Raw genomic sequence first — 19,466 nt, forward strand, 5'->3', positions numbered from 1 at the left:
CATCTGTAAAATTCAGCAGAATATCCCCAATAAAGTGCGTTCTCACATGAGATGTTCCAATACCATTCTTTCCTTCCCGATCCCGATACCTGAACTTGCATATTGGCCAAGACCGAGTACCAATCCCATACCAGTGTGTTAAAAAAAATACATACATTTCACTATGTTTTAACAGCTGTATACTACTATCCCTGTATGGATGTGATATGATTTCTATCACTGTTGTACCACCTGGCTCAGGAATAACTCTTTGTGAAAGATGAATAAACACAAACAATGAATGCCGTACAACTCTAGTTTGACAGCGAGTCATAACGGAAAAAGATCATAAATAAACTACTTGAAGTAGATTTTCTCCAGGACTAAATTACGTGGTATTGGATCGGTGCATACACTCCGGTACATGCTGATACCGATACCAGCGTTTTAGGCAGTATCGGAGACTTTTCTGGTATCGGTATAGAAAAACATCTCTAGCTCTCACCTGGTCAAACTTCTTCTGTTTCTTCTCCAGGTTGGAGACGATCTGTCTCTGGTGATCCAGGTCTACAGTTAGATCATCCAGCTCCTGCTGCAGTCGGGTCTTTGTCTTCTCCATCTTTTCAAAGCCGATGGTCTTCTCTTCCAGACGCTGGCTGGCCAGCTCCAGGTCCTTCAGCAGCTTCTTCTTCGTCTCCTCCAGGCCGTCGATTGTTCCAACGTCGTCCTCCAGCTTCTTCTTGCTCTCCGACAGCTACAAAGAAAAGTACAGTTCAGGGTAAAAATCAACAAAATGTTATTAAACATAGTTTCTATGTTCAATATATACATATGTAAATATGTATGTTTTCTTTTTTGCGGTGTTTAAATACAAAGCTGTAGGAAATTGTAAAGAATGTGTTAAAGATATATGATTAGAGCTGTTTCCCCCCCTTGTCATTTTTGTTGCTATGAGCCTGTATAGGGAGGGTCAAGTACCACCAACTAGCATAGCTTTAGCTCAACAGTCTGACCAATAATTAATATATAATTACAATTTGGCATATCTAAACAAAATCAACAATTAACATCTACAGACTTAGCCCTTAGCTAATGTTAGCAATTAATTGCGGTTAAACAAAGAAACCACGATTATGTAATATTATTGACAATAAGACAATTATGTAATCATTGTCACAAGACAACAATATGAAGCCATTCATGATGATTAATAAACAGTTGTGGAAAAAGGGGTAGGGATTTCATAAGCCTCTGCTTCTTCCTATTCCTTTTTGGACATGTTAAAGAACTTCATTCATTCAATCACTACAAAATAGCACAGTTCAGCATAAAAAAACAAAAATACTATTTAAACATAGTTTTTATGGTGAATATATACATATGTAAATATATGTTTTCTTTTTTTGTGGTTTGTAAATACACATACTGGGTATGTAGGAAATTGTAAAGAATGTGTTAAAGATATATGATATAAATATAAAGCCATTTGTGATGGTTATTATATAGTAGTGGAAAAGGGGTAGGGATTAAATAAGCTTCTGCTATTTAATTTATTCATGTTAAATGAATACATTCATTAATTTATTCCAGCTTCTTCTTGCTTACATACATAAGTAAATATGTGTGTTTTTCTTTTTTGTGGTGTGTAAATATACATATGTAGAAAATTCCTAGTGTCCCTACACCGGAGCCCACTTGTCCTACCTGAGCCTGTATGGTCAACATCTGTTTCTCCAGATTCTTGCGCGCCTCCTCATCCTCCTCCTGCTGCTCCTGCAGAGCGCTCTTCTCCTCCTCCAGCTGGCGTATACGACCGCTGAGGTTCAGTTTCTGACGTGTCTCCTCCTGGAGCAGCTCCTACATAAAAACATTCGTCCAGTTAGTTTAATAAGAAAGGATGCATTAAGTGTGGATTGATGATCAGGGCTCAGAGACGCCCGATGCTTGATAGGTCACCTGTGTGTCTTGTAGCTGACTCTCTAGTCCAGCGACATCTTTGGCCATCTTGATACCTTTCCTCTCCGCATCTTCCAGAATGGTGGACACATTGTCCAGCTCAGTCTGTGTGGAGAGGTAGCACGGTTTAACCAGATTATCAATGCAAGTCAAATATATTTGTTTACAAACAGAAGAATTATATCCTCTGTATGCTCAATCGAGGATTCATTCTTAAAAAATCCCAATGTAAACTCAGCCAAACATCACAACATTTACAGGAATTGTAATTGCAATTGTATAAAATAAAAAAAAGAATGATATCTCTGTGTATTCAAATCAACAGAATGCTTGTAATTTTAACAGCAGTTCTGTTTTCTCGTAAATGGTCCAACTAGCAACCAGTATACGCTATCAATACGTAAACAGAGTACTTTTTACTTTGGTCTGATACCACAGCCAACTTTGACAATGAGATGTGGTTTCATATCAGTTTTTTTTTTTTTAAACCTGCATTTGTAAGAATTTACCTGAACGCAGCTTTTCATTTAAACTGCACCGTTACAGTCTCCATTCATCAAAAGGCTTTTGGTTTGCATGTAGTTTGTAATGTAGTTTGTAACAAAAACAAAAGTCTACCTCAAATATAAATGAACAGTTTAGAAATGAAAACTTAAGTATAGAGTAAGGTATAAGTTACAATAAGAAGCACATTCAATGTTGTATTTTATCGACTGAATTAAGATATATCTGACATCAAACTGACCTTAATTCATGACAGGAATACTATTTTTTTTTTATTGGTCAGGACTGATTCCACTGTGTTAAATCAGGTATTTATTTGTTCACCTGCAGTTTGTGCGTGCGCTCGGCCAGCTCTCCCTTGGACTTCTCTCCCTCAGTGACTCTGGCCATGAACTCCTGCAGCTGAGCCTCCAGTTTCTTCCTCTTGTGTTCCGACTCCGTCTTGGCCTGCTGCAGGCTCTTGACCTCGCTGGCCAGCTCCTTGTTGGCAATCTCTTGGCTCTGCTTGGTCTTCTCCAGGTTGGCCTTGAACTAGACATGATCAACAACAAAACATTAGCGTGGTCAGATGATGAAGTGGTGGATTTTTTAATCCTGTGATATAAAATAATACTGTAGATTGTGGAAAAGCTATTTTACTCTCTTGGCCTGTTCCAGCTGTTCGGACAGCTCTTCCAGGATAGTGCTGTGCCTCTGTCGCATCTCCTGGATCTGAGATTCATGGTTTTTGGTTTCATCCTCGATGGTCTTCTTTAGCTCGGCGACCTCCTGTTCACGCTTGGTCCTACAGAGAACAAGAACATAGAAGAGTCTTGACTTTCCCGTTGACTTAATAATAATAATATCAGTGGCTAAATGCCCCACAAACTATGACATAAATGTAAAATAATGGAGAGCAGGGGTTAAAGTGGGCCGTAAGGATCTAGAACCGCGTTCAGGCACCTTCGATTAACAAGTAAATAAATCTAATTGGCAGTTTCATACATCAGAAGACACTCAGGAACTCTTCCATTTATATTGCACATTTTCAATATCTTTAGTTTTCTGTACTGTTTGGTTTTTTACTATTTAGAATGTATTACTGTACTGTACATATTGTTTATCTTTTTAATTATATACACTACCGGTCAAAAGTTTGGGGTCAGTTAGAAATGTCCATTCCACTCCATTCCAGACAGAATACCAGCTGAGATCAGTAGCATTGTTTTTTTTAATCAGGGCAGCAGTTTTCAGATTACATTATGTGCTTACATAATTGCAAAAGGGTTCTCCAGTGTTTTCTCAGTTATCCTTTTAAAATTATATCAGATTAGTGAACAGAATGTGTTCTTTGGAACATTGGATGAATGGTTTGCTGATAATGGGCAATGTAGATATTGCGTTAAAGATCAGCCACTTGTTTCTACAACAGTCGAGAACCTTTTTACAATTCTGTAAACATAATGTAATCTGAAAACTGCTGCCCTGATTAAAAAAAACAATGCTACTGATCTCAGCTGGTATTCTGTCTATAATGGAGTGGAATGGACATTTCTAAGTGACCCCAAACTGACCGGTAGTGTATATTACTTATCCTTTTTTTTATCTTTATTTGTATATATTACTTATCTTTTATATTATACTTGTTGTATGTGTCCTTACTGCGCCTTGGGTCAGAGATAAATGTATTTTCAATTACTTTGTATGCCTGTCACAACTTGCCTTGACTTGACTTGATCAGTGTTTCCCGTTCTTTTGAAATAATTCCAGGGTTTCCCCTATTCACTCTCAACAGTGCCTACTGAGTCCATGAACAGGGGTGTGGTGAGTTCACACGTCTGTAAAAATAGCAGGACAATTGCATACTATCTGTGATCCCCCCCAGCCCGATAGAGAGTAAAATGCAGAGTGCAGTACCTCAGTTCCTGCTGGGCAGCAGTTGTATCGAGGGTGTCTTCCAGTTCGGTCTTTAGGGCCTCAAGCTCTTCGCTCAAGTCCCTCTTGAGTTTCTCCGCCTTGTTCCGGGCCACTTTCTCGGACTCGAGGTCCTCCTGCAGTTCAGTCAGCTGGGCCTGCAGCTCCCTCACCTGCTTCAGAGCGTTGTTCTTCTGGCTAACCTCGTCCTCGCCCCTGGAAACAAATTGAGAAGATTAAAGAACATGCACACAAAGAACGCATCTCAGATGGAACGTGGGCATAAAACTGTGACTGTGAAGGTATGGTAAGGGAAAAATAAAAATCTGGAAACTTGCTGCCATTTTCCACTAAAATAAGATGCGCCCGAGTTATTTTATTTGCGCTTTTAAGAACTACTGTTTATTTTAAAGATATCCTCTTGGCATTTTAGGCCTTTATTTGACAGGACAGCTTAGACATGAAAGGGGAGAGAGGGGGGAATGACATGCAGCAAAGGGAACTGAACCCATGACCTCTGTGGCGTGGACTGAGCATCTGTACATGGGGCGCACGCTCTACCAGGTGAGTGACCTAGGCGGCCCATGTAACAACTACTTATGTCAAATTAAAGTACAGATGTGCAACAACACATTTTTTTTTTTAAAGATTACTTTTTTGCGCATTTCCGCCTTAAATGATAGGAAAACAATGAAAGGGGGAAGACATGCAGGATATCTTCCCAGGATGGACTAGAACCCTGGACCTTCCGCATCGAGGCATGAACCTCTGTACATGTGCGCCTGCTCTACCGACTGAGCTATCCTGGCCACACTCAACAACACATTAAGGGAAAGTAAATGAATAGTCACAAGAACAAACACCAGTAACGACTGGCTTTGGCTCGCATCGATGGCTTAGGATCAGTTGGATATGAGGAAAAATTCCCTGCTGAGAGAAGTCTAACAGGCTTAAGACTGTATTAACACCAAATGAGGCGTCACGGCAAAGAAGGCCAACTGTCCGATTAATATAAATGTGGGTATTTCTTTACTGTTAACATTTTGGTTTATTAACAAACTATTGTTTAAAAACATAAAAAAACATTGAGTCATTTGAGTTATGTTAAGACTCCACTGGGTGGCAGCAGAGTCACAGTTTTCTTTTCAAAAGAAGCTTCATGCAGTAATGGCCACCTATTAGCGTGGTCTTCCACTTACAAATGTGCATTCATACCACTCAAATGACATGCACACCAACGATACAGTCACACATCACAAACACATTCCAACGCAGTGAGAATCAGTGAAGGAATACAGGCAGCACGTCAACCATCAGATGACAAAATGATAAGATCACCGCTGCAACTTGCATGTCAGTCCAATAAAATGCTTGATTATAAAACAGCAAGTGTGAATGTTTCTTGCAAGAGTGTTCAGTCCGATGAGCGTTGGGTACAGCTGGTCTCAGATTGACTCACATGAAGCAGAATCTCAATGACTCAATATCAGAACAGCCATATTTAGCTCACACTAGGGCTGCAATTTAGGATTATTTTCACTGTCGATTCTGTCAATTATTTTCTCGATTAATCGATTAGATGTTTATCAAATGTCAGAAAATGGTGAAAAATGTGTTTTCCGAAAAACACCCAAGATGACGTCCTCAAATGTCTTGTTTTGTCCACAACTCAAAGATATCCACAGAGGAGAGAAGAAACTAGAAAATATTCACACTTAAGAATGACTATAACCGACTATCAAAATAGTTGGCGATTAATTTAATTGTTGACAACTAATCAATGAAGTCGATGAATCTTTGCGGCTCTAGTGTTGACTCCCATTACTGCTCATAACTTTTTCATCAGAGTTAAATGTTGTGGCATCCCATTTTTAGGGCTGTCCTCGACTAAAGGAATTCTTAGTCGATTAACACTTATACGATTTTGTCAACTAATCGATTAGTTGATTTAATCAACAGATCTGTAAAACCTGGTTTCTCTGCACCACTTAAAATCCTGTGTTTACCAGAGATGTGCTTATTAGTTTTTTTGAAATACGTCACTCAGTATGAAAAAAAGCATAAAAAGAATATTCAGTTTACTGCGTCAGAGGAGTAAAGACACTAGAAAATGTTCACATTTAAGAAGCTGGAATCTGATAATTTTAAAGCTATAGTGCGTAGTTTCAGTTTCCCCACGAGAAATTCTAAGTAATGAAAACAACACTGTCGTTGCATCCACATAACGCAAGCCTTCTGTGATTGCATGCACTGGCTTGAATGTAACTGACATTCATAAATATAAAGAGCTGAGCTCCTCTGTGGGGGTCTCGGTATCACCTACCTAGACTGCATCATCTGCTGCTCGTCTTCCTTCTTGCCCAGCTGAACTTTGAGCTCCTCCGTCTGGGCCTGCAGCTCGGATATCTGGTCCTGGAAGTCGGACATCTCCCCATCCAGCTTCCTCTTAGCCTTCTCCAGCTCCTGACGGGTCTTCTCCTCCTTCTTCAGCCTCTCTAAATCAGAAAAGAAAAGGATGCAACGGTTTCATAAAACACCAAGACACATATTCTCGTTAATTTTAGGTAAAAAAATAAATACAATGCTAGATTTATTAGTTCCCCATGAAGCATGCAGCCCCCCTGGGTCGTCTGGGAAAGCTTTATGTGTTCCCAGAACTAGGACCAAACAATGTGAAGCAGCATTTAGTTTTATGCCCTTCACCTGTGTAACAAACCCCCTGAATACCTGAGGTCTGCTCTAGCTCCCTATATAGGGATTCTATGCAATGGGACTCAATGCAATATCGGATGTCTTGATAATGTTTTTTATATTTTTCTTATTTTATTTATTGTGTGTGTGTGTATATGAAAGTGAGTACTGTTTTAGAGGATGCACAAGCAAATTTCATGGTATGGTTCTACTGCACAATGACAATTAAAGTCTATTCTATTCTATCTATTCTATTTGATACATTGTTTTAATTCCAAAGTCATTCTTGTCCTTAAGTGCTTTTACTGGCTTATTTTAAGGCTGTAATGTCTATTTTATTATGTTTTAATATTAACTATTCATTCTCTTGTTTTAATTATTCTTTATTGCTTGAATGTACTCTTATTGCTTATGTTTACAATGTGTTACTCTGCCCCTGTAAAGCCTTGTGTATGAATTGTGCTTTACAAATAACCTTGCCTTGCCTTAAGTCTAAAAATCTCATTCTGCATTCTGTATTTCCTTTTATTCCTTTACCCTCCAAGTCGACCATCATGATCTCCTGCTTGTTCTTGATTTTGCCCAGGTTTTTGGCCTTTTCTTCCTCTTCAGATAGCGCCATGGTCATCTCATTGATTCGATCGTCCAACAGCTTCTTTTCCTAAAAGAGAGAGAGAGAGTTACAGGCAGGTTAGCGCTCAGCATCAACATATTCAAATGATCTGAGACCTTTGTATCTCATTATGCAGCGCAGTAAGGGAGACCCTCCATCTCTAATTCAAAACCAACCTTCCCATTTCAACTCACCTTGAGGAACTTGGAGTTCTGGTCTTCTAGCAGCAAAATGTCCTCTTCAAATTTCTTCAGTTTGGCCTCAGTCGTCACTTTCTCCAGCTGCAGCTTCTGCCTGGCAGCCTCCTCCTCATCCAACTGTTCTTCTAGGTCCTACACACACGCACACGCACACACACCAAGTATTTAATCATCACAGAAAACCATATTTTTTCTATTTTATGAAACAGTAACATCTTGAAATATATTTTCAAGAATGCAAACATGATTTCATCAACAAGGATCAACTGACATTGACTCTCAACTCCCCCACACACACTATATTTTTGGACATTATGCACTCAATCCAATCAGCCTCCTTTTTATTATATTAAACAGCTACTTTGTATATATTATGTTTCTGTATGTGTTGTTTATTTCATATTGATGTTAGTTTATGTATGCAGCAAATTCTACGTAAGTGTAACTTACTTTTGGCGATAAATCTGATTCAGAGTTTCAGTAACCAGTACATCCCTGAGGACAAACCTGGATATGGGACTGCATCTTCTTCTTCTCGTTCTGCATGCCCTGGGTCCTCTCTTCTTCTTCCTCCAGCCGGGACTCCAGGTCATGGAGGATCTCCTCCAGCTCTTGCTTTTTGGAAGCCAGGCGAGCTCTCATCTCCTCCGCCTCTGCAAACAGCTCTGTCTCGGCCTGCAGCTGCTCTGCTAGGATGTTCTTCTCCTCCATTAACTACACATACATCATGTTAAAACCTTTAATTATGTAGCCTTAAAAAAAAACTGATACAGTTTGTTATGATTTGGTACCGGCTAGGGCTGCACGATATGAGGAAAATATGCAATATTCGATAAGGTTGTTGATATTACTTGCGATGAATAAACAGATATTGACATGTACTCAGTTCTGCATTGCTGCTGCTTTCAGTATGCCGCTAAAATGAAAAAGCAATTGCTTGTTGAATTCAAAACAAACGAAAGGAAATTATTTCCAACATTCTTTTATTGAACAAATTGAACATTGAAATGAATATAAAAGGCAGCACTAAAAAGAGAATGACAGTTACAGTTTAAAATGCAGTTTTCTACTGATAAATATATCTTTGAGTGTCTTTCGCGATATGTCCCAGCCTTTTGCGATATGAGTGTTGCGCTAGTTCATATTGCGATGATGATTAAAAAAACCAATATATTGTGCAGCCCTAGGACCGACAGAGTACTGCTGCAGTTGGAACTGACCTGCTGGTGTTTTCTCTCCATCTCCACCAGCTCGCCCTCCACCTTGGTCTGCTTCTCCTTCACCTTGACCAGCTCCTCATCTTTAGCCTGCATCTCCTCCTCCTGCCTGGTCACCTGCAGCAGAGGCTTCACCTGCAGGTACAGATAAACACACAGACACCTTTCAGAGGTTAGTCGGAGATTAGTCGGGATCAACGCAAGTACATTTCCAGGATAAACCTGACATCTGGCGCGATGTTCACATTCTGTGTGTTGCTGTTCTCAAAAAAACGTTGTTACAGGAAACATAAACGACAACCTTCAAGGTAGCGAGCTACACGCTGAAAATGGCAAGTTTTTACAGAAATTTGGATCGTGCAACAAGGCAGGCCTGCTTGGTGCTTTCTAGGGGTGGGAATCACCGGAGGCCTCACGATATGATATCGTTACGATACTTATGTCACGATGCGATATCATCACGATACTTATGTCACGATACAATATCATCACAATACTTATGTCACAATACAATATCATCACGATACTTATGTCACGATACAATATCATCACGATACTTATGTCACGATACAATATCATCACGATACTTATGTCACGATACAATATCATCGCGATACTTATGTCACGATACAATATCATCACGATACTTATGTCACGATACAATATCATCGCGATACTTATGTCACAATACGATATTATTGCGATTTTAAACATATTGCAATATTCTGCGATATATTGCAATGTATTACCTTTTTTTCCAACTTCAAAATTTTCCAAATTTCAAATGATGTCCCCAAAGGAAACTTTGTCAACATCTGTTTTATCTAAAAAGACACATTTCTCTGTCTGTTCATCTCACTTCAATTTTATTGGTGCAAAATGGGATTGCAAAATATCACGATACTATGCTGTATCGATTTTTCCACCCACCCCTAGTTATTTCCAAGTTTTCTTTTTTGTTTTCTTTCATTTCCTCTCTAACTGGGACGTTTTGGGACCGATTGGTGGGATTGCTGTGGAGGAAGTACACACAGAGATACACTGGTAGTGCTAATGAGGTTTAACCATGTTATCAGCTAATTTAAATAGCGCACGTGTGAACAGTTAACTTCATTTAATATTGTATGTGGCGTTTTCTTTTGCGGGGTGCAAATGTTCCACCAGAACAAGTTCCTTCCTGAGAGTATTTTGCAGAACCTCTGTCGCTGCGTCCGGAGCTTAGAGCCGCCCAAGACGATTGTGATTGGTTTAAAGAAATGCAAAAAACCCAAAAGGTTTTTGCCTCCTATCCCAGAATGCATCTGTGGTGTAGCCAGACCTTACTCCACAGCGCTGTGGAGATAGGTCTGGCAATGCGAGACTAGTGGGACATTAATAATTCAAACCCAAACGGGGTCTGTTCAATTTACACATCTACATACAAGCACAAACCTTGGTGAAGAGTCTCCACCACTGCCAGTGACGCAGCTTTAGGTAGGCAGCGCAGTTCCTCTGGAGAACCTTCAGAGCACTGAGCTGCTGCTGCTTCTTAGCAAACGCCCTGAAGGGAACAAAAACTGAGTGAGACAACTGTAAAATCTACATTTTTTCTTATCAGATATTTAGAAATTACTTAATTTCAGTTGGGGGGGTAGATCTCTGAGTAGATCTCAAATGCAGACAGCAGCGGTAGAGCAACCCTTACTTGCGTGCCAGATAGCCCCGACAGACTGCCTGGAAGTAAATGATGATGTCAGTGATCTTCAGGTCTCTCTCTTCCTCTAAGTGGGCCAGGACTCCAGCCCTGAAGAAGATCTTACTCTGGCCGATACGGAAGAGGTTTCCGTCCAGCTCCAGGGCTTTAATCTATCGGAGACAGAGAGAGACATTGAAAGGAAGGAAGGTCTACCTGAGGTTTCTGAAGGAGAAACTGCTTGGTGTAATTTGAGTAGATCATTTGTTACTAAAAGGGATTTATTCTTTCAAATTCAGTAATTGCCTGATCATAAAATAAAAAATAAGCCTTGTGATCATTTCATTAGTCCTAAGCTAGCTTCTTACCATTCTCTCACAGGCCTGCTTTCCGTCCATGAAGCCCTTGGGAATGGCGTTAGGAGTGAGGATCTCATACCTGGACACAGAGCAGACAGAACATCAACACTAGGATGACACCATCTATCTTTTATTTACTGGGTGCACAAGTATACTGCAAGCAAGCTAAGTTTAATTATATAGCACCTTTCACAGACACCAGTCACAAAGTGCTTTACAGTCAAAAAAATGTAATCTAATGAAATCTAATACGGTCAAGTAAATAAAGCAAAGGTAAAACAAAATTCGAGATAAAAATATACTGGTATTTACATATAAGCCCTACATCCATACACCATGTCAGATAAAGTGGAAAGGGGGTGACATTTATGACTCTTTAGCCCTATTTACATGAGATTAGAATTGTCAAATCTTTCATTTATAATTGCCAAATGAATACGACCCTAAATTACAGACATGGCAGATCTGCGCGGGATAAGGAGAACAGATGACCTCCGCAACTATTACAAATTACTAGAGGTACCCAGGTAATACTAGTCCCGTGCGAATAGGGCTTTTGAAACACTTTTATACCCCATATCTGTGGTATTTATCTATTTATGACAATTCTGTTTATGCACTTATGGCAATAATGCACTTTTATTTGTGTTTTATATCATACTAGTTACAGTTGACATTACAACAGTACCTCTGTCTGAACTCCTGGAATACAATGCGGTTGGGGAAGCCCTGTCTGCAGATACGGATCCCCTCCAGAACACCGTTACACCTCAGCTGGTCCAGAACCAGGTGGGGGTCCAGTTTACCAGCCTGGGGCCATGAGGGAGAAGAAAAAGAGATGAAGAAGAGGAACATTTTGGTGTTTGAGTAAAGGTTCTGGAAAAATACAATTTAACTAAACTTGAATAAGCAGCATTTTTAAGAAGAAAAAGGGTCTAGAGTGCTCAGAAGTTCAAACAAATCATGAAGGGAACACAAAAGTTAAAAAAATAAGAAATGTCCAAGGCTCTTCTCTTGCAAAAAGTTAAAAAGCCTTTATTTAGATGGCTATTTCATATTGAAAGGGTGTGTCAACTGAAGAAGGCTGTTTGTATATATTGTATTGTATATATATATACAGAATATATATGTGTATGTGCGTATATATACATATTTTTTTCCTGTTTATCTGATTTTAAGGGTTTCAATTTGTGTCTCAACTTGTTTCTACTTGAATCGTGTTGTATTTCCACTATATCTATGTATATATGTGTTTTATGCTTGTATACATATGTTTTCGTCTTTGTGAAGCCCTTTGGTGCAGACTTGCTTTTAATCTGCTATATAAATGAAAAAAACTTAAACTTGTGCTATGTAAAATGCACTAACAATTTCAATATGAAATAGCCATCTAAATAAAGGCTTTTTAACTTTTTACAAGAAGAGTACCTTGGACCTTTCTTCTTTTTTGAGGCTGCATTTTAATTTGGGTTTTAAGTCACAAACACGGTAGTGTATCTGTCCTAAAAAAGCCACTCCTGGGATACTGTATATTGCTGTATACAGTACATGATTGTGATCCAATCCCACAGAATTTATAAATGTGCTGATAGTCAAGTTCTCAGTCTAGCTTGTGCTGAGGGTAACCGTGACAGTTGTGCAACTCACCCTTTTCTCATGATTGGGGATGATGCAGCGGACAAAGTTGGGGTTGGTGTTCCTCAGCGTGGCCATCAGCTTGGATAACTGCTCCTTGTACAGCTGTCCCACGGTGCGGAACATGCCCTTCTTGGTCTTGTAGGCGGCACCAAACGCCGTCTCATTCATGCCTGCAACCTGGTCCAGACCCACGATTCTGTCGACTGGTGATGAAACATGAGATGAGCAGAAACGGACCGATAACTGCATTGATTCAGGGATACACAGGTGACTGATGCAACTTTTGTGATGCTGGTTTTACTGAGAAATGTGTCGAGTACATTAAAGCAAAATGCTGTGTGGTGTACATGAATGCAGAAAAGAGAAAAGCCAGTAACTTGGATTTGAATCCAATGTGGGTAATATTCAGGAAATGTTGCCAATAAAGGTTGATGTATTCAACTGAGCAGGATTTGCTCTTTTCTAATGTTGTGATAAAGCATGAAGACAGACAATGGTGTCACAGCAGCTGTGGCCAGAAACCAACAGCTGGTTTGATATGACAGCCAACATAACAGAAGCTAGTTTCTCTCAGCTAGCCTGCTGCTTAACAAGCTGTCAGTCTAATAGGATACAGAAACAAACTCTTAATTGTGACATACATTACAATATAATAAAAAAACAGGGAGGTTATCTGGCTATTACATATCAACTGGAACTGGATCAAATCTAAAATAATCTCAATGAATAGTAGTGCAGTGCAGTTGATGATGCTGGAATATTTACTGATGTTAAAAAACCACATACTTATCCTTAGATCATATCACAATTTAATCCACGCTTACAGTACATAACATCCTAGAAAATGTTAATATTGTGTACATCAGTGACGTAACAAGCAAAAAATACATGTTTAAATGTCTCTTTAACTAGACGATATGTGCTCACATCAAGGACACAATGCCATTAAAATGTTAACTCAGATCTCAAATCAGATATCTGGCATGCAGGTACCTCAGATACTCCATTCTTGTATCATATCATATCATCATATCATATCACATCCCAGCAAGTAAACAATAACTTTACTTTTTTTCAAAGATTTTTTTTGGGGGGCTTTTCTCTTTATTTGATAGTGACAGTGGATAGACAGGAAAGGGGGGATAGAGGGGAGATGACACGGATTCGGGGGGGTGGTGCAAAGGACTCAGCCTACATGGGGTGCACGCTCTACCGGGTGAGCTAGAGGTCACGCCAGTAAACAAGAACTTAAATTAATTCTGGATCAAAAGTTTCAAAATCCATCTCACCAAGCAAATGTGTAATTCAAAAAATACCTGTCTCTGAATTTCAGCCTTTTGTTAATTTATTTGTACGATTACAAAAAGAAATCCCTTGCCTGGCTTATCATTCAAGCAATAGTTGTTGGATTATTAGGAGCGGCAGTAAGCCACCAGCACTCACGGAAGAATGAAATGTTTTAATATCAGAGGTTATTACAGCCATGCAAAGCCAGAGGGAAGTTTTTTTTTAGAGGGGTGCACAGTGCAGCCAGGACAGGACAGGGAACCAATGCTCCCTACAGTGAGGAGAGGATGAGGAGAAGCCAGTGGTACACGGAGGTTAAGTGGTCCTATGATTCACCTGGAGCTTCATCGAGCCCTGACACATTGTCATAGAAAGAGGCTCTCTGAAACGTCTGAATGTCTACAGCAACAGAGACACGGACAGAGAAAGAAGACAGGAGAGTGAGAGAGAGAAAAGTGGGCATGCAAACCCATGCACACATCTTCCAAACACACCCACCCACACACACACACACACACACACACACACACACACACACACACACACACACACACACACACACACACACACACAATCTTTTGCACCTTCAAGCATTGATTAGCAGTTAATGCACTGTAATGATACAGTAAATGCATATTATCTAAGCCTTGTTATTATTCAAAGCCAGTGTTGGGTTATCATAGCCGAACATTAATCAGGAGAAAGATTTGTCCAGAAAGTGTTATACTGTATAAACATTTTGCTTTCTATTTCACCGGTCTGTGGCTCCATAAACAACTCAAATGTCAAAATAAAATTAAGATTATAAAGGTTCTCTGACTGTAATATTGACAGTGTATTCGCTGAGGGAGAAAATACAGGATTAGCAATAAATCTGTTATTCGGCTCTGAGAAAAAAAGTCTTCTAGCTCTTGGTTAGCTCGTTTACACTTCATGTTTGCTGACAAAACCCATCCCACATTAAAGAAACCATGAAGCACACGGCTGAATGGAACTCAGACAGGTGAGTGTGAGAGAAGAGAGAATGTATTTCCCTTTTTTCATTTAATTGGAGGTTCAGTTGTTTCTAACATGCTTTGAAAAGTCTAAGCCATGCTAGTGGCTCTGCTGACATTTGTTAATTGGAACTGAACACAAAGTACAACTGAAGCCGATGGGAATGTCAGTAATTTTGTGGATATTTGGTATTGGACAAATTAACATTTAGTTCTGATGATGGTGTCTATGTTTACTGTATGTGTATGTATGTATATTAGTGAGGCCCTGTAAAGACTGTGAAAACAAATTTCCCCAGTGACAGACAGACAGACTATCTATCTATCTATTTATATATCTATGATGAAATGTTAAGAATCACCAAAATTAATACATTTCATCCTGAGGGGAACATGAACATCTAAACCAAATCTGACGACAAACCGCTGCTAATGCAGAATAGCCAAAACCCCAAATAAAAGACCTGATAAGAATAAATGCAGGTTTATTCAGAATTCATGAAAGACAAAGTTGTACATCAATATACTATTGTACAATTAAAAGCTCAATGAGCTCCCAAACGCCAAGACTATTCTTTCAGAGTCTCACCGTCTTTCCAGAGCTCAGCCACAAACTTGTCAGTCGACTGGTGCAGCAGCGTGGCCACATTGTCATTCAGGGGATCCATGTTCTTCATGAGCCATTCATCAGCTTTATAGTCCACCTAAACAAACACAGGGATTGTTACTTTAGGGGTTGGACAACTAAATGTTCTACTGCGTCTCCATCAACAATCTCAAACACTCCTTTTTTTGGGGCATTTCAGGCCTTTATTTTTATAGGACAGCTGAAGACATGAAAGGAGAGAGAGAGGCTGAATGGAGAGAGAGAGGCTGAATGATGTGCAGCTAAGGGCCACAGGGCGGAGACGAACCCGAGGCCGCTGCATCAAGGAGTAAATCTTTATAAATGGGCACCTGCTCTACCAGGTGAGCTACCCAGGCGCCAAATAAATAGTTTTTTATTTTTATCATACCTCAAAGAGCTACACACACCACAGGATCTTCGCCCCCCCACAGGATCAAGCTCAGCACCATGGGGGATCGGGCTTTCTGCTCAGCTGCTCCTCGCCTGTGGAATTCCTTCCCAGACCACCTGAGGGCTCCCCAAATCACTGACTCTTTCAATAAGGGCCTAAAAACCTTTCTTTTTAAGCAAGCTTTCTTGTGACTCTTTATGTGTGTTATTGTTTATCTTTATTTCTTTGATTGGCTTCTGTTTTTACCCTGATTGTTATCTCCTGTAGCCCTTTGGGACTGATTTGTCAATGAAAAGTGCAGTATAAAATGTATTATTATTATTAATAATATTATTACTGTCCTCATCGTGATATCAACTTGCACAATAAGCACATTGCGAAAGACACTCAAGGATTTTTTTTATTAGTTGAAAGAGATCAGTAGAAATCTGCCCTTTAAAATGTAACTACCATTATCTTTTTTTTAATGGTGCCTTTTGTGTTTAGTTTAATGTTCAACAAAATCATTTGGGAAAAAAAATTTCTTTCAGTTTTGAATTCAACAAGCAATTTATTGTATTTTAGCAGTAGATCTGAACTGAGTACATTTTAATGTACTGTTCATTTCTTGCAAGTAATGCGATATTCAACCACGATAAAACACGTATTGCATATTTTCCTCATATCGTGCAGGCGTAACATGAGCCATTCATCAGCTTTATAGTGCACCTGAACAAGTCTCTGCAGTGAGCTGCACTTTAAACCCAAACAAGCGACGGTGTAATGAACTGTACATACCAACAGTGACCACACACAAGGTTTGGCATCCTGACAGCAAAATAAAAACTCATTTATCAAATCAGATTTCAGTCATATGTCATCCAATCCTTTTCCTTTCATTATTGTAAAAATACACTTCCAGAGGAATGGCTTTCAGTCTGTGATTAATGGCTGCTGCTCTGTTGCTTCACCTGTCTGCAGCCGTATGTCTTAGGCTAGATCTGGCTCTAACAGTGTTTCCGAATACCACAGGCAGCACCAGATGTGCTGTATGTGCTACGTGGGACAATAGATACAACGAGTGGTAAAAGGTTCAGAAAAGCAGTGATACACAATGCTGACATAACGAGAATCACTGTTGGGTTATACCTCGACTTGTATTACATATATTACAAACCACTTTTCCTTCAAGTCCTTTATTCAGTCGGCTATCAGACTTTTAAACCCCAGACAGTTATTGTTTCTTGGAATAAACATCTTATTTTACTATTCTGAGGTTTGCATGTTTATTGGTGTTTTAAGCCCCCAACGTTTCCTTGCAGGCAGCGCTGCCTGGAAGGCACTAGAATTAGGCAATGGTTATGGTTATGGCTATGGTTATGGTTATGGTTAAGGTTACACTAGTTGCAGTGGCGCTAATGAGGAAGGTCTACAGAATTTGCTATTTCTACGGACTAGAAGAAGAAGAAAAAGGTAAACAACGGCAGAACTGGCAGCAGCATTGACGTCAATGCTTCGATTTGATTCAATGACCTACTTCGTCGGATCGAGCCTTTCATTCACCATAAAAGAACTCACCTTCTGCTTCCTGTTTCCGCTTTGTCATGTGCCGCTAAATAAAATGGTGCGCTCCCTCTGGACCAGCGAGATCTACATCCTTTTGACATCACATTGGCACACAAGCTCGGATGCGGTGAGTGAAAAACAGCCTTTAGGGTTAGGGTTAGGGTTAGGGTTAGGTGCCCTGAAGTCAATGGTCGCAGCGCTGCCTGGAAGGAGACGTTGGGGGCTTAAAACACCATTGAGCAGTTTGCATTGCTTGTGTACCATTTGTCTGGGAACCTTATTTATTTGTGTATTTATTTATTTTATCATTGTTCTTAACTTGAACTGAACTGTGTATACTCATTGCCTGGCCCTTGAGAGTTGTCTCTGACATACTCCTGTCTGCTGTTTATGTGTTTATGTGTAACTGTTGTTTTGTTAAACTGAATTGACCTTTGGGATGAATAAAATTGTTTGAACTTGAACTATCATGTGACCGACAGCACAGTCACAGATTAGTCTCTGTAACATGATGATGACTTTAACTTGGATGTGTTTTTCAAACAATAACGTACTATGAAGACTAGACATAAGAAGTAATTGACATAGTGGGAGACCTGAGAGGAGGAATGTAAGATCTTCATATGGGTTTTATTAGAATCCTGGAAAAACAAACTCAAAATGTTTGCACTTATCTTCCTTTTCAGTATCACTCTGTCATGCAGGGTTTATTTGATGAGGTTCGAATTTAATGCTGGCTCCAGAATTGAACACTGGATGCTTGATTTCGGGCGGAATCTAAGATCTTCACATGTTTGTCATGGCAAAGCTCAGTTCCAGAACTGATGTCTGGACACGACTGACCGATGCTCTTCACTGTATACATATTCACAGGAAAAAAGAGAAAGGTAAATCTCTTGGGATGATATCAGCTTTTATGAGGCGACAGACGAGAGTCCTCTCTGGAATGTTATGGAGTATCGTTTTCTCTTTGCAGATGGCAGACCACCATAAAAAGGTGAAAGTTGAAATCCTTCCATCATGTAACCACCAGGCACCAAAGACTCAATCACACACCGATGTGAACCAGATGTGGTGTCCTACAGCAGCAGGACGACAACTGGGCTATTGTTTTCATGCAATGACCTGATTAACTGCACCTTCAGGGGAGCTAAGTCTGTGCCTCCGAGAAAGACTTCCAAACAGGCCAGAAAAAGAGCTGTTGCATCAGTAAAACACATGGATGAATCTGAGGCTATAAAGGGGACATGAATAATGGTTTTTAAGAGCTCTTTTCTAAGAGTGAAGCGTACTAAGGTAGGGTTGGGTATTGTTTTTTTTTGATATCGGTGCTAAAACAATACTTTTAGAACGGTGTGGGTGCCTGAACTTATACTTAAAAAAAAGGGAATTAAAAAAAGGCCATATGGTCAAATTTAAATAATTTATTTAAAATGATAATTTTAATAATTACTTATTTTAACAGTCAATTGCTGTTAAACAACAAAAAAGCACTAGATGACAGAATGGTATTTAACAAAAGAGGGGCATTTGAATGCACCATGAGCTTACAAGGTGCAATTAAATGCACCATTAAGTCACGGCTGTGTTGTTTCTCCAACAACTCCGGCAGTGTCCAAGGTTCCTCGCAAAGAGCAGCTAGTCTCCTCTGTGTCCTTAGCTGCATCTGTTGTGTACGTCCCGGTGTTGGACTCCTTTCCAGTGAAATACAGCCACACTTCAGATGTTTAGCTTTCAGCATTTTAACCGTGTCTAAGCCCTAAAGGTAGGCTAACGTTACCTGCTGCTAAGTGTAGTGTTAACTAGAGTCATGTGCAGTGATGCCTCTGTTGCATGTAACGTCCGTTTCGAAACACCAAAGTGCAGCGCAGGCATTTACGTGTCACCGAAAAGAGGCC

At 39.8% G+C, this 19,466-nt stretch overlaps 1 protein-coding gene across 3 annotated transcripts in view; it reads right to left on the bottom strand.

Annotated features, from left to right (window-relative positions):
* LOC114568962 (myosin-10) overlaps positions 1 to 19,466 on the bottom strand; it is an 82,624-nt gene that overhangs the window by 8,547 nt on the left and 54,611 nt on the right. For all 3 annotated transcript variants that reach the window (XM_028598660.1, XM_028598658.1, XM_028598659.1), the window contains 17 exons: positions 15,594 to 15,708; positions 12,732 to 12,925; positions 11,773 to 11,894; positions 11,094 to 11,163; positions 10,738 to 10,898; positions 10,485 to 10,593; positions 9,057 to 9,188; positions 8,344 to 8,550; positions 7,831 to 7,968; positions 7,561 to 7,684; positions 6,656 to 6,827; positions 4,336 to 4,548; positions 3,079 to 3,223; positions 2,764 to 2,970; positions 1,936 to 2,040; positions 1,684 to 1,836; positions 485 to 733 (listed from right to left, as the gene is read on the bottom strand). In XM_028598660.1, coding sequence (XP_028454461.1) covers positions 485 to 733; positions 1,684 to 1,836; positions 1,936 to 2,040; positions 2,764 to 2,970; positions 3,079 to 3,223; positions 4,336 to 4,548; positions 6,656 to 6,827; positions 7,561 to 7,684; positions 7,831 to 7,968; positions 8,344 to 8,550; positions 9,057 to 9,188; positions 10,485 to 10,593; positions 10,738 to 10,898; positions 11,094 to 11,163; positions 11,773 to 11,894; positions 12,732 to 12,925; positions 15,594 to 15,708 — 2,616 coding nt within the window. The remainder of the gene's footprint in view (positions 1 to 484; positions 734 to 1,683; positions 1,837 to 1,935; positions 2,041 to 2,763; positions 2,971 to 3,078; positions 3,224 to 4,335; positions 4,549 to 6,655; positions 6,828 to 7,560; positions 7,685 to 7,830; positions 7,969 to 8,343; positions 8,551 to 9,056; positions 9,189 to 10,484; positions 10,594 to 10,737; positions 10,899 to 11,093; positions 11,164 to 11,772; positions 11,895 to 12,731; positions 12,926 to 15,593; positions 15,709 to 19,466) is intronic.

This window comes from Perca flavescens, chromosome 15, assembly GCF_004354835.1.
Source record: "Perca flavescens isolate YP-PL-M2 chromosome 15, PFLA_1.0, whole genome shotgun sequence".
In the NCBI taxonomy this organism is placed as follows: Eukaryota; Metazoa; Chordata; class Actinopteri; order Perciformes; family Percidae; genus Perca; species Perca flavescens.